Source organism: Lotus japonicus, chromosome 2 (genome assembly GCF_012489685.1).
Source record: "Lotus japonicus ecotype B-129 chromosome 2, LjGifu_v1.2".
NCBI classification, from domain to species: domain Eukaryota; kingdom Viridiplantae; phylum Streptophyta; class Magnoliopsida; order Fabales; family Fabaceae; genus Lotus; species Lotus japonicus.
Genome location: NC_080042.1, coordinates 73,841,821 through 73,853,667, shown reverse-complemented (window position 1 = coordinate 73,853,667; position 11,847 = coordinate 73,841,821). Strand labels below are relative to the sequence as shown.

At 34.1% G+C, this 11,847-nt stretch overlaps 2 protein-coding genes across 2 annotated transcripts; both read left to right on the top strand.

Annotated features, from left to right (window-relative positions):
• The first annotated feature begins 949 nt into the window (after positions 1 to 949).
• Positions 950 to 4,570, top strand: LOC130739472 (cytochrome P450 85A-like). The gene is made up of 9 exons (XM_057591762.1): positions 950 to 1,234; positions 1,642 to 1,963; positions 2,174 to 2,323; positions 2,541 to 2,786; positions 2,886 to 2,972; positions 3,072 to 3,150; positions 3,853 to 3,959; positions 4,063 to 4,187; positions 4,372 to 4,570. Exons 1-9 carry the CDS (start codon positions 1,044 to 1,046, stop codon positions 4,457 to 4,459), a joined length of 1,395 nt encoding a protein of 464 aa, XP_057447745.1. The 5' UTR covers positions 950 to 1,043; the 3' UTR covers positions 4,460 to 4,570.
• A 3,422-nt stretch (positions 4,571 to 7,992) lies between these two features.
• On the top strand, positions 7,993 to 10,488 carry LOC130739471 (probable UDP-arabinopyranose mutase 2). Its single transcript, XM_057591761.1, has 4 exons — positions 7,993 to 8,519; positions 8,893 to 9,143; positions 9,369 to 9,537; positions 9,798 to 10,488. Exons 1-4 carry the CDS (start codon positions 8,193 to 8,195, stop codon positions 10,125 to 10,127), a joined length of 1,077 nt encoding a protein of 358 aa, XP_057447744.1. The 5' UTR covers positions 7,993 to 8,192; the 3' UTR covers positions 10,128 to 10,488.
• The last annotated feature ends 1,359 nt before the right edge of the window (positions 10,489 to 11,847 follow it).

Sequence of the window (11,847 nt, the reverse complement as noted above, 5' to 3'; positions counted from 1 at the left end):
ATCTTATTGACAGACATGTGAAGGTCTGGGGCTGGCTATGACCCCCCTTTTCTTTTAGGTCCAATGGGGTGCTATGCATGTGCCTTTTCTTTAAATTATTTCCACTTTTTTCCCCTTCTACAATCAGGATAGATTATACAACTTTTTTTATTCCATTTGATATTTGATATAACAATATCAAAAATTAAGAATTTCACTTGATTCAAGTTTTTATAACTGACATCTATGTCATATATATAAGAGCTTAGTTTATATGAGCTGACATGTTTTTTTAGGATTTTGGAAGTAGGTTTAAAGTAAAGTAAGTAATCAAAGTCATTGATTAAGAAATCAGTGATGAAATGTGTGGTCATAAATTTGTACATGTATAATAAATTATTATATTATTAAAATTTTAATTATTGATTTTTTCGTCAATAGTTGTGATTGCTTATTTTATCTTCTTAAGTGACTTAACGTTCCCTTGAAATTTCCCAAGTGTTTCCTTAATAATTCACTTCACTTAATACAAAAAAAGGAACAAAAGCAGTAAATAGTTTACACTATCTACTCATTTCACTGTCATCAATCAAACCAACCCCTCACAACTCACAAGTAACAACATTTTTTACTTCCTCTATAAAAGCAACAAACATTGCTTAAGATCTCAAAAGGCAAACTTTGGGTCTCAATTTTTTTATGTAGAAATCATGGGAACCTACACATGTCTGTTGTGTTACTGTTAAGTTGTTTTGTTCACTTCCCTGCAATCCTTCATAAAAAGCAAACCACCCTTTTATTTTCTCTTTTTTAAATCCCTTGATTCAAATTTACATGTCATTGTCATTTTTTAATCACCAAGGTTTATTATAGGGGATGCTACCTTGTAGAGAGAGAGTTTTTAACCTTTTTGTCTCTTTAGCTATTCTTATGTTCATATGATAGCTCAAGGGCCTATATATATGTGTTCATGTGCACTCTTTTGGTGACTGCAACTAAAGCAGGCTAACTTTACCTCCCCTTTTAAGTCTCTGTGGGTTGGGTTTGGAGTATTGGGAGCACCAATGGCTGTCTTCATGGCAATTCTTGGTGTTGTTGTCTTAGTGCTCTGTTTTTGCTCTGCCCTCTTGAGGTGGAATGAAGTGAGATACAGGAAGAAAGGTTTACCTCCTGGCACAATGGGGTGGCCAGTTTTTGGAGAAACAACTGAGTTTCTTAAACTAGGTCCAAACTTCATGAAAAACCAAAGAGCAAGGTAACTTCTTCACATGGGTTCCCTCATGTTTAGTTCTGTGTGTCCAAAGAGTCTTCCTCTGTTCCTCCACTGTTCACTTTCACAAGAGAAAAGAAGGAAATTAGAGAAGGATTATTAGTATGTTTGGATCAGTCTCATTTACTTAAAATCAATTCTAGCACCAAAAAACTAATTCAAAACTTTCTTTCCAAAATTAATTTTGGCTATATAATCAATTTTACAAGGATTTTCCAACATGTACTTTGACAAGCACATCATGGCTGTATAGAAATCTTTTTCTTATTTAATGATGTTTCTTAAATTAGTCAAACTGGGTATTGGTAAGCACTGTTGATGGTTGTACTTTTATATTACCCCATGAGTAATGATTGTTACTTTTATTTTACCTTTTGGTCAAATGGCTGCAGGTATGGCAGTTTTTTCAAATCCCACATACTGGGTTGTCCTACCATTGTATCCATGGATCCAGAGCTTAATAGATACATTCTAATGAATGAAGCAAAGGGCCTTGTTCCAGGGTACCCACAATCCATGCTAGATATCTTAGGCAAGTGTAACATTGCAGCTGTTCATGGCTCCACTCACAAGTACATGAGAGGAGCACTTCTTTCCATCATTAGCCCCACCTTGATCAGAGATCAGCTTTTACCAAAAATTGATGAGTTCATGAGTGCCCACCTGAGTGATTGGGATAACAAAGTCATCAACATTCAAGAGAAAACTAAAGAGGTTGGTTTTATTATCATGTACAAGAATCTGAGTATAAGAGAAACTATATCTGTACTGTGAAACTAGAGATGTAGTTTGTCTTGTACCCAGATTTTCCTATTTTATCAATTGTCAATCAGAATTAGAGAAATTCCTGAAGTTAACTAAATGGAAAGTTTATCAGAACTCAACTTCCTAATTTAACTTTCTAAATTCTTAAACATTGAACAGATGGCCTTCCTCTCATCTCTGAAGCAGATTGCTGGTCTGGAATCCAGCTCAATATCTGACTCATTCATGCCAGAATTCTTTAAGCTAGTTTTAGGAACCCTTTCTCTTCCTATTGACCTTCCTGGGACAAATTACCGCCATGGATTACAGGTGTGGTCTTTGATCTTTTTCCACTTCATGCATGTTTAGAAATTCTTGTAAAATTGACTGTGAAGCCATAATCAATTCTGAGGAGAAGCTTCTGCGAATAGCTTCTGTATTTCAGAATTGATTCTAAAGAAAGAGATGTTCATCCAAACATGTTAATGCATGATTTTATTCCTCTCCATGTCTATCAATGTTCGCTAATTTTTTCCTTGTGTTGCAGGCTAGAAAGAGCATAATCAGCATTCTGAGTCAGCTATTAGAGGAAAGGAGAGCATCCAATGAAAGCCACCAAGACATGCTTAGTTGCTTGATGGGAAGAGATGAAAGTAAACACAAACTAAGTGATGAAGAAATCATTGATTTAGTCATCACAATCATGTATTCTGGTTATGAAACTGTTTCAACTACATCAATGATGGCAGTGAAGTACCTCCATGACCATCCCAAAGTTCTTGAAGAACTCAGAGTGAGTGCAAGACTCATATGCTTTCTTAACTACCATTTACAATTAAAATGCTGATTTTTATGCTCTGTTTACTGACTATGCGATTGAATATGGTTGCAGAAAGAGCACTTGGCCATAAGAGATAGGAAAAAGCCAGGTGATGCACTTGACTACAATGATATCAAGTCAATGAGGTTTACTCGTGCGGTAAGAATCATTATATGCATTTTCAGTTACATAATTCAGTTTCATTTTTCTTATGATTTTTTATCAGATTTGATTAATTTGTTTTCTTACATTTTTCAGGTCATTTTTGAGACATCTAGATTGGCAACAATAGTTAATGGGGTTCTAAGAAAAACCACTCAAGACATGGAACTAAATGGTGAGTTTTATTAGGTCCTTCTAGCTTATGTTGTATTTATGGGCTCAAGAAACTGTTTCTTTTACTATTGGGGCTTCTTTTTTAAGCCACTTCTATGACATCAACATAAAACATGTAATTGACAAAAAAAACATAAAACATGTAAAAGTGCAACTTCAAAAAGAAATTTATGCACATTTGCTCTATTGATAAGGATAATTCACTTCTTCTCAGAAAGTTGTGTTTAATTTTCCCTACCAATATGAGTGTTGTGTCGGTGGATAATTTATAAATACATCTATAAACGACTTATGGTCGCATGTGGCATGTTTTCATGGTAGTGACAGGAGCCGAACTCATCCAAACTTTTTATTAAAAAAAAGCATTATGCATAGAATAGTGATAATACACCTGGCATTTGCCCATCAGTTTCAACAAACCAACAATGATCATTCCACTATAAAACAAGTTTTCCAGATAAAAAGGTGCCTTTTCCCTAATCTTCCTTCTGCCTTTTAGCAATAATTCAAATACTGTGCTGTAGTTGGCAAAAAAGAAAGGATGAAAAAAAATTAAAAAGAAAAGATAATGGATGAATGAATGAATGAGGGGACCTTAACAGGCTTTGCACAAAAACCTTAAATGTTTCACTATTTCCAATAAATGTCAGCATTTTCCTGTTGCAATTAACAGTGTCACTAAAATCTTTATTGTTATTTTCAGGCTATTTGATTCCTAAAGGGTGGAGAATATATGTTTACACAAGAGAGATAAATTATGACCCATTTCTCTATCCAGATCCAATGGCATTCAACCCATGGAGATGGATGGTGAGTCCAGCAACCTCTTCATTTTTTATATTTTTTTTACTGTGCTTAAAATTTTCTATATAATTATATCAGCATATTGATATCCTTCAATTGCAAAATGCAGGATAAGAGCCTAGAGTCACAGAACTACTTCTTGATATTTGGAGGAGGGACAAGACAGTGTCCTGGAAAAGAGTTGGGAATAACAGAAATCTCAACTTTTTTACACTACTTTGTAACTAGATACAGGTGACTAATTTACCTACTCAACTTTCAGACTTCAAAATTGCATGTTTGGTTGGAAGAAAAATAATTTAAGAATTAAAATAAATAAATTATTATCCATCAATGAACACTAATTTGTCTGTTTTGAAATTTTATATGAACTCTGCTGTTTCTGACATCTTATTATTATATTTAATGTAAATTGCAGGTGGGAAGAAGTTGGAGGAGATAAACTAATGAAGTTTCCTAGAGTTCAGGCACCAAATGGATTGCACATAAGAGTGACATCTTACTAACTAGGCTATGCCTATGTGTACAGAAATGAGATTTGGAAGAGGGTAGGGGGTTTGTGTATGATATTGTTCTAACAGATATTAGGAAATCAATGAAATTAGATTTTCTTCTTCCTCTTTATTTGTTTTGCTTTTTTTTTCCACTCAATTGAGCTCTATGTATCTTTATCAACAACAATTGACCTATTTGTCAGTTCAATGTGAGGGAGAATCACTTTTTTTGGGGTCATAAGGGAGAAGCACATTGAATTATGGAAAAGTTGAATGTTCTGGCTTTAATTATTAGCTAGGCCTGTCAATTGTATCACAGATGACCCATTGCTATTAAATAAAGTGACTAAAGATTTAAAGTTCTTGTGCATAAAGTGATTAAAGTTTTTTAAAATGCTAAAAATAAGTTAAATGAATTATTTTATTTAATGTGTATTTTTTGAGTTTTTTCAGTCTAAAAATAAAAATATCATTACAACTAAATCAAACTATGAAAAACTAATAAAATTAAGAATTGAGTCTCGATTCGTCAAAACCCGCATCATACCAGTAACACTATTTATAGACAATTTTTTTCTCTATCTCTTTCCTACTACCACGTCACATATCACATTCACTAGATTTCTCTCTTCTCTTCCTATGTTTAAATGTCACTGATTCAAAAAAAAAATCTAGACACAAAAAAGTGTTACATGAATATGTATTATATTAAGAATATAAAGCTGGTGTTTTTTTTCAAGTTGGGTTTCGCTTGTGCTCCATGGTCCGTGCTTTTTTTTTTGTCAATGGTCCATTTTCTATGTGATTTGACCCATTTACTACAGTTTCGAGGTTGGGCTTGGAAATTTGGACTTGAATATGCGAATGATTATTGCTCATTCATCTTATCATTTGACCCAAAAAAAAGTCTATCATTTGTTAACCAAATTTTTTCTTAACATGTTAACTTTCGACCGAAATGAAATCTTATCCATTATTTCTTTCTTTTCTTTAGAAAAGAATGCCGATAAATTTGTAGCGTACATACTACATACATAATGTTTGGTTTTAAATTATTTTTTAGGGGATTTTATGAAAAAATTATATATAATTATATGACATTTCGAACCTGAAAACTTAATTAAACGTCAAAATATGTATTGGGGGTCCCCGAATAATAACTAAAGTGGTAATAACTAAAGAACATGTGGGTTGGGTGCAGGGGCGTATCCAGAATTTTCTTGTTGGGGGGGCGAAATATAAGACTAAAAAAATCTTCATTGAAAGTTATATAAACTTTAAATAGTAAAAAAATATTTAAATACAACTCTTCGTTCTTTCATATGATTAAATTTATTTATTATGGTATCTCGATATAAACAACTAATAAATTTCTGAGAAAATCATCTTCAATTTTATTGCGAAGCCGAGTCTTAACAACTTTCACTACAGAAAAAATATCGCTTTGTAGATTCTGTTGAAAAAGGGAGTGTCAAAACAAGACGTATCAATCTATTGATAAGTGGAAACATTGCTGCTTTTCCTGTTTCAATTAACTTCTGGTAAAACTCGGATAAACTATAAATTTTTCCTAAATTAGGATCTCGGGAAACATGCGAATGATAATGTCTAGGTTGGAACGACAAATTCCTTCTTTCTAGCTTGGAAAAATACCTATAGTCAGTGACCATTTCAAAATTCTTTGGGGGGGGCGATGACCCCTGCCTGCCCCTCCCTAGATACGCCCCTAGTTGGGTGGGGGGAGATCCAATGATTAATCATTGAATAGTGCAATTTATTTTTACGATATACGAAAAAATATGTGGGAATTGTTAAAAATACACCATACGTTCAAAAAAACAATACACCATTCGGTTGTCGAAAACTCAATAAACAATAAAACAACGGACATTTTAGAAAATCAATACTTAAAATGGGATTTCAATTGTTGTGTTGGTGGTGCCAAAATCAACCTCTTTGTAGGAAGGAGCTCTTTGATGAAGATTTGGGAGGAATGCACGTTGGAGATTGGACTATGTATCAGCAAAATAAATGCTTCTTCTGTTTGTTTGACTTATGTATCTTCCAATTTAGTTAAAGTCTGAAGGTTACAGCATTTATGACCACATTATAATGACCCTGATATTTTAAACTTTGTATAGTCATTTTGCTAATTCCACACGCCTTCAAAGTTTTGCTTATACCTTCCGCCATTTGATCCGCATGAAAAGACTCAAAGCTTGAATCCCTTGCAATTATGGGCTTATAAAATTTGTGATTATTCTTACAATTGAGAATGACTGAATGAGGAGTGGGATGAACATAATAGAGGGTTAGGGTAAATGATGTGTACCATGTCACATAATGTTTTCAGCAGATGTGTAGGGCTCGTCCATCGGAAAAATCTACATTACTTTTGTAGTATGTACTCCCTCCATTAATTAATTTAGTTGGGGTAGTGGTTTAACACTTCATCCTTAATTAAGTGAAGGGTTGAGGTTTAATTCTCAATTTTTGTGAATGAAAAAAAAAATTATTGGCTAACCTCCTACGGCTTAATATACTGACAGCGGGACGAGAGATTAATCTCAACCTATTAGCTGTGAGAATACCTTGGTTAGTACCGAAAAAATGTACTTCCTCCATTGGCATGTTGGCACATGTCACACAAAGAATTAATTTTCACTTGTTTCTATTTTAAAGAATCTGATTATTTATGAAGGGATGTACTAAGTGCTGAAAATTTGCTCCTCCTCCAATTCTAATGATAACTAAAATAAAAAAAAAAATCAAAAGTTTTAAGGACTTAAATGCAATCTTATTCTAACGAATGACTAAATTTGACCAATGATATACGTTAAAGGGACAAAAACTTATTTCAACCAAAAAGTTTACAAATAAAAATTTATTAAAGATGCACAATAAATATACATTTAATATATTAATTGAATAGATAGTAATACTAAATAGTAGTACTTTATCCGATTTAAAAATAATTGTGTAGAAAGAAAAGAAATACACATTAATCAAGTGAATGTAAAAATAATCACCACGTCACACCTGAAGTGTTTAATAGTTTCTTCATAAAAATCAAAGTAAAAATATGTCAATACTTAATAGACATTAATCAAGTGAATGTAAAAAATAGTTTAAGCTTCAATTTTTCAGCAGATTCAAAAAAAAATTGTGATTTTTTAGTTATATCACCAATTTGCTTATTCACCATATTCTTAATCACGAGGTTAATGTTTGATCTTTATCCATAAAAATAAAACACATTTTGTAGTCAGTCATTTACAGCTTACCACAAATACTCACTGCCGCATGAATTAATTACTATGAGTGTCGCATTTGATACATTGGTCTCACCAATTTCACCATAAATGTTTCATGTGTGCATCCTTACAACGTACGATGAATCCCAACCCCACATCATCAACTCCATCTAAATGCAATTAAAAAATATGAACCTCCATAAATTTTGTTCATAGCTAACTTCCTGGTACATGCACTACACTGATATATATTTGCCTCTTCTCTCTTCCATCCACAAAGTTACCAAATTTCACGGCAACACCTTTGAACAAGTCACATACAACTAGTTACCTTAAACATTCAGACACATCAATCAACCTTTAAATCCCACACTAGTGCCGATAACTCAGGCACTGCACGTGTTACCCCATTTCTCACCCTCTTAAATTCCATCACTATTTCCTCTCAAAATCCAAACTCTCTATATTCTCCATCAATCACCATAGCTGCAATGGCTAACACTGCTTCTGTGGCACCAACACCACTACTGAAAGATGAGCTTGACATTGTCATCCCCACCATAAGGAACCTTGATTTCCTTGAAATGTGGAGGCCATTCTTTGAGCCTTACCATTTGATCATTGTTCAGGATGGTGACCCTTCCAAAACCATTCAGGTTCCTCCAGGTTTTGATTATGAGCTGTATAACCGCAATGACATTAACAAGCTTCTGGGTCCAAGAGCCTCTTGCATTTCATTCAAGGACTCTGCTTGCCGCTGCTTTGGCTACATGGTGTCTAAGAAGAAGTATATCTTCACCATTGATGATGACTGTTTTGTGAGTTTTTTTCCCAACCCTTTTTTTCTTTTTAATTTTCCTTTTCTGGGGTTTGAGTTTGTTCATTGTTTATTGACCTGAATGAATTCATTTTCATGCCTCCATATGAATGTGGTGACTTTGTTTGCATATTCTCCCGTACATTGTACATTTTGGGTCTTGTTGTTCTGTTTAAGTATGATCATTAGTCTTTGTTGTTCTGCTTTATGGGTGAAATTCAGATTTGCCCTGCAGCCAGGTCAGCTGTGTACATTGGTTTTATTCATTGAATCTATTAACCATATATTTGTGCATTTATAGAATTTCATTGATTCATAATGCTAGTTTCTACATTTTAGGATTACTTATATTTATTTGATATTTTGTGGCTTAGGTTGCCAATGACCCATCTGGAAAATCGATTAATGCACTTGAGCAGCATATTAAGAACCTTCTTTGTCCTGCCACTCCCTACTTTTTCAATACCCTCTATGATCCCTTCAGAGAAGGTGCAGATTATGTTCGTGGATACCCTTTTAGTCTTCGTGAAGGTGCACCAACTGCTATTTCTCATGGACTCTGGCTCAACATCCCAGACTATGATGCTCCTACACAGCTTGTGAAGCCTCTGGAGAGGAACACTAGGTATGTACTATGTACTAGTATGCAGCACTCACATGAAACTATTATTAAAAATTTGAAGTTATTAGCCTATGTAAAGCATGTTTGGTTCAAATTTCCTCAGATTCAATTCTGAAACAGAAGTTTCTTTTCAGAATTGATAACAACTATAGAATCAATTCTAGAATGATTTTCAAACATGCAGATATGCGATTTGGATTATAAATATTGTGCTTGATTGTGCATCAGGTATGTGGATGCTGTTCTGACCATACCAAAAGGCACTTTATTTCCAATGTGTGGAATGAATTTGGCATTCGATCGTGATCTGATTGGACCAGCAATGTACTTCGGTCTCATGGGAGATGGTCAGCCAATTGGACGCTATGATGATATGTGGGCTGGGTGGTGCTGCAAGGTCATTTTTTGCTTTCTACATGTTTGGATCAACTTCTCTTTCATCAAAATTATCTAGAAGCTACTCATAGAAGCTTCTCCCCAAACCTGATTGCGGCTTCAAAATCAATTGTAGAAGTGTTTCTGAACATGCATTCTATTATTACCCTTGTGGATTAGGATATATATAACATGAAGATAATCTTATAGAAACAGCTCATAGTTAAATGGATAATTTAGCATAAATTAACAACTGAGATATTTTCATGATGATTTGCTCAGGTGATCTGTGATCATATGGGGCTTGGAATCAAGACTGGTCTTCCCTATATCTATCACAGCAAGGCAAGTAACCCATTTGTAAACCTGAGGAAAGAGTACAAAGGCATTTTCTGGCAGGAAGACATCATCCCATTCTTCCAGAGTGTTGTTCTTCCAAAAGAATGCACCACTGTTCAAAAGTGCTACATTGAGCTCTCTAAGCAAGTCAAGGAAAAGCTTTCAAAGATAGATCCTTACTTTGACAAGCTTGCAGATGCCATGGTCACTTGGATTGAAGCTTGGGATCAGCTTAACCCTGCTGGAGCATCTGAGGCCAATGACAAAGCCTAAATCAATCTTGGTTAACAGCAAACACAGCACTGAACTTATTTATATATTATACTTTTCTCAAGTTTTCTGGTCAAATTTCTTTTCAACTCACCTTTAGTGTCACTTGAAATTTGCAGCATTGGTAACTGCAATTCTATTTTGAACTTGATGCTTTGAGCTTAGAAAAAATAAAGTACAATGGTGTCGGTCGTTGTTGCCTTGTGATTCTTGTTCGATGAGTAGAGATCACTGCAGGACCTTGTCATTTGGAAGCACTGAGTTTTATGTGTAGCATGTGTTATAGAAAGAATATTAATGTATGGTTCATTTGCTATTGAGTAATGATCAATTGTAATCGAATTTGTACTGATGTTTAATTTGATTTTTCATTCCAAAATTCTGCCACTCAAATAATTTCCTTTTCGTCAGATGTTAGTTTGAATTTATAAACATCAAAATCTATGATGGCCCTATCTGTTCTGCAATCTTGTCTCTTTTTGGATAGATGACAAAAAACAAAAACTGAGTGAAAATTTACAAGTTACCGGAAATGGAGGAAAAGTAGAATCTACTAAAGCAACAGCAATATACAATTAGATTTAAGAAATAAATATTGGTATCCTTTCATTTGGAACAATAAATTTTTCAATTTAGCCAAATTCTTTTAGTTATGGTGCAGTTGTCTGGATTAGAGAATCTATTTCTAAAAGTTAACTTTGGCATATCTTCAATTTTACTATAGCCAACAGTCATCTTCTTATACCATATATATATTTCAATTAAAAGGAAACTAAATAAGACTAAAAAATTTCTTTTACTTAATCTTCTTCACTTTTACTTGATTAGATAAACATATATTGTAGTGCAGCTGCAATAGCCAATTCTAAGTCCTTTACGAGATCTGCAAGTTCCTGGCATTGTTGGTTTTACATGAAAATTGTCACTGCATGTGCATGATCTAGCTGTGATTTGGTTCCATTGGGTGGACACCATTCTTGTGAGCCTTTCAACTTTGTAATTACTTGTGTGTTTCCACCTTTACCAAACTGAGTCAGTTAGCAATGGAAATTACTGTTATTGGGATTTGTGTCACTGAGTAGTGACTAGGTGTTTGCATGTGGTGAATCCGTTTAACTTTGGTGATCTTGTCTGTGTTTTGGGGGGTATTTGTACCAGTTACAGTTCATTGCAGTGTGCTACGAGCTATTAATTTACACCCCACCGACACTATGGGTGATTTTCTTGGGATGAAGAGGGACACATTGGAAAAGGCTGTAACTGGACCAGCTATTGATGTTGTGTTTCTGTCCTATTGCTGCAGTTGTAGACAGATCTATTCATAAGCTAATAAAAAAGAGAGAAGGATCTGTTCCCTCTTGAAATCTTTAAGGCCATGTTTGTATAACCGCTTAGTGTATATGATGCTTTCAAACATGTACTAACTGGATTGAGTAGTAAAACAAACACCACTAAATCTACAACAAGAATAATTGCCAAGTGCTTCTAAGTTTTAACCATATGAAAATGAATCTAGTAATGAATCCAGCATATAGAGACTAGAGAGCTAATGATTTTCTTATTGGTGCAATGCAATGACACCAGCAACATATGTAATACTCCCTCCGTTCCTGATCTTTTGTTGTTTTTACTTTTGGTCAAAATTCCGAAACTTTTGTTGTTTTACAAATCCAATGCATTTTTTCTCAATTTATTCCATGAATACCCTCATTTAATATTATAT

What these genes read in the sequence shown, in the direction of transcription:
- LOC130739472 (XM_057591762.1), top strand. Translation starts at nt 1,044, where the DNA reads ATGGCTGTCTTCATGGCAATTCTTGGTGTTGTTGTCTTAGTGCTCTGT. An exon ending in ATTACCGCCATGGATTACAG is followed by an intron (nt 2,324 to 2,540) that starts GTGTGGTCTTTG and finishes CTTGTGTTGCAG; the next exon opens with GCTAGAAAGAGCATAATCAG. An exon ending in AAGTTCTTGAAGAACTCAGA is followed by an intron (nt 2,787 to 2,885) that starts GTGAGTGCAAGA and finishes ATATGGTTGCAG; the next exon opens with AAAGAGCACTTGGCCATAAG.
- LOC130739471 (XM_057591761.1), top strand. Translation starts at nt 8,193, where the DNA reads ATGGCTAACACTGCTTCTGTGGCACCAACACCACTACTGAAAGATGAG. An exon ending in CCATTGATGATGACTGTTTT is followed by an intron (nt 8,520 to 8,892) that starts GTGAGTTTTTTT and finishes TTTGTGGCTTAG; the next exon opens with GTTGCCAATGACCCATCTGG. An exon ending in CCTCTGGAGAGGAACACTAG is followed by an intron (nt 9,144 to 9,368) that starts GTATGTACTATG and finishes ATTGTGCATCAG; the next exon opens with GTATGTGGATGCTGTTCTGA.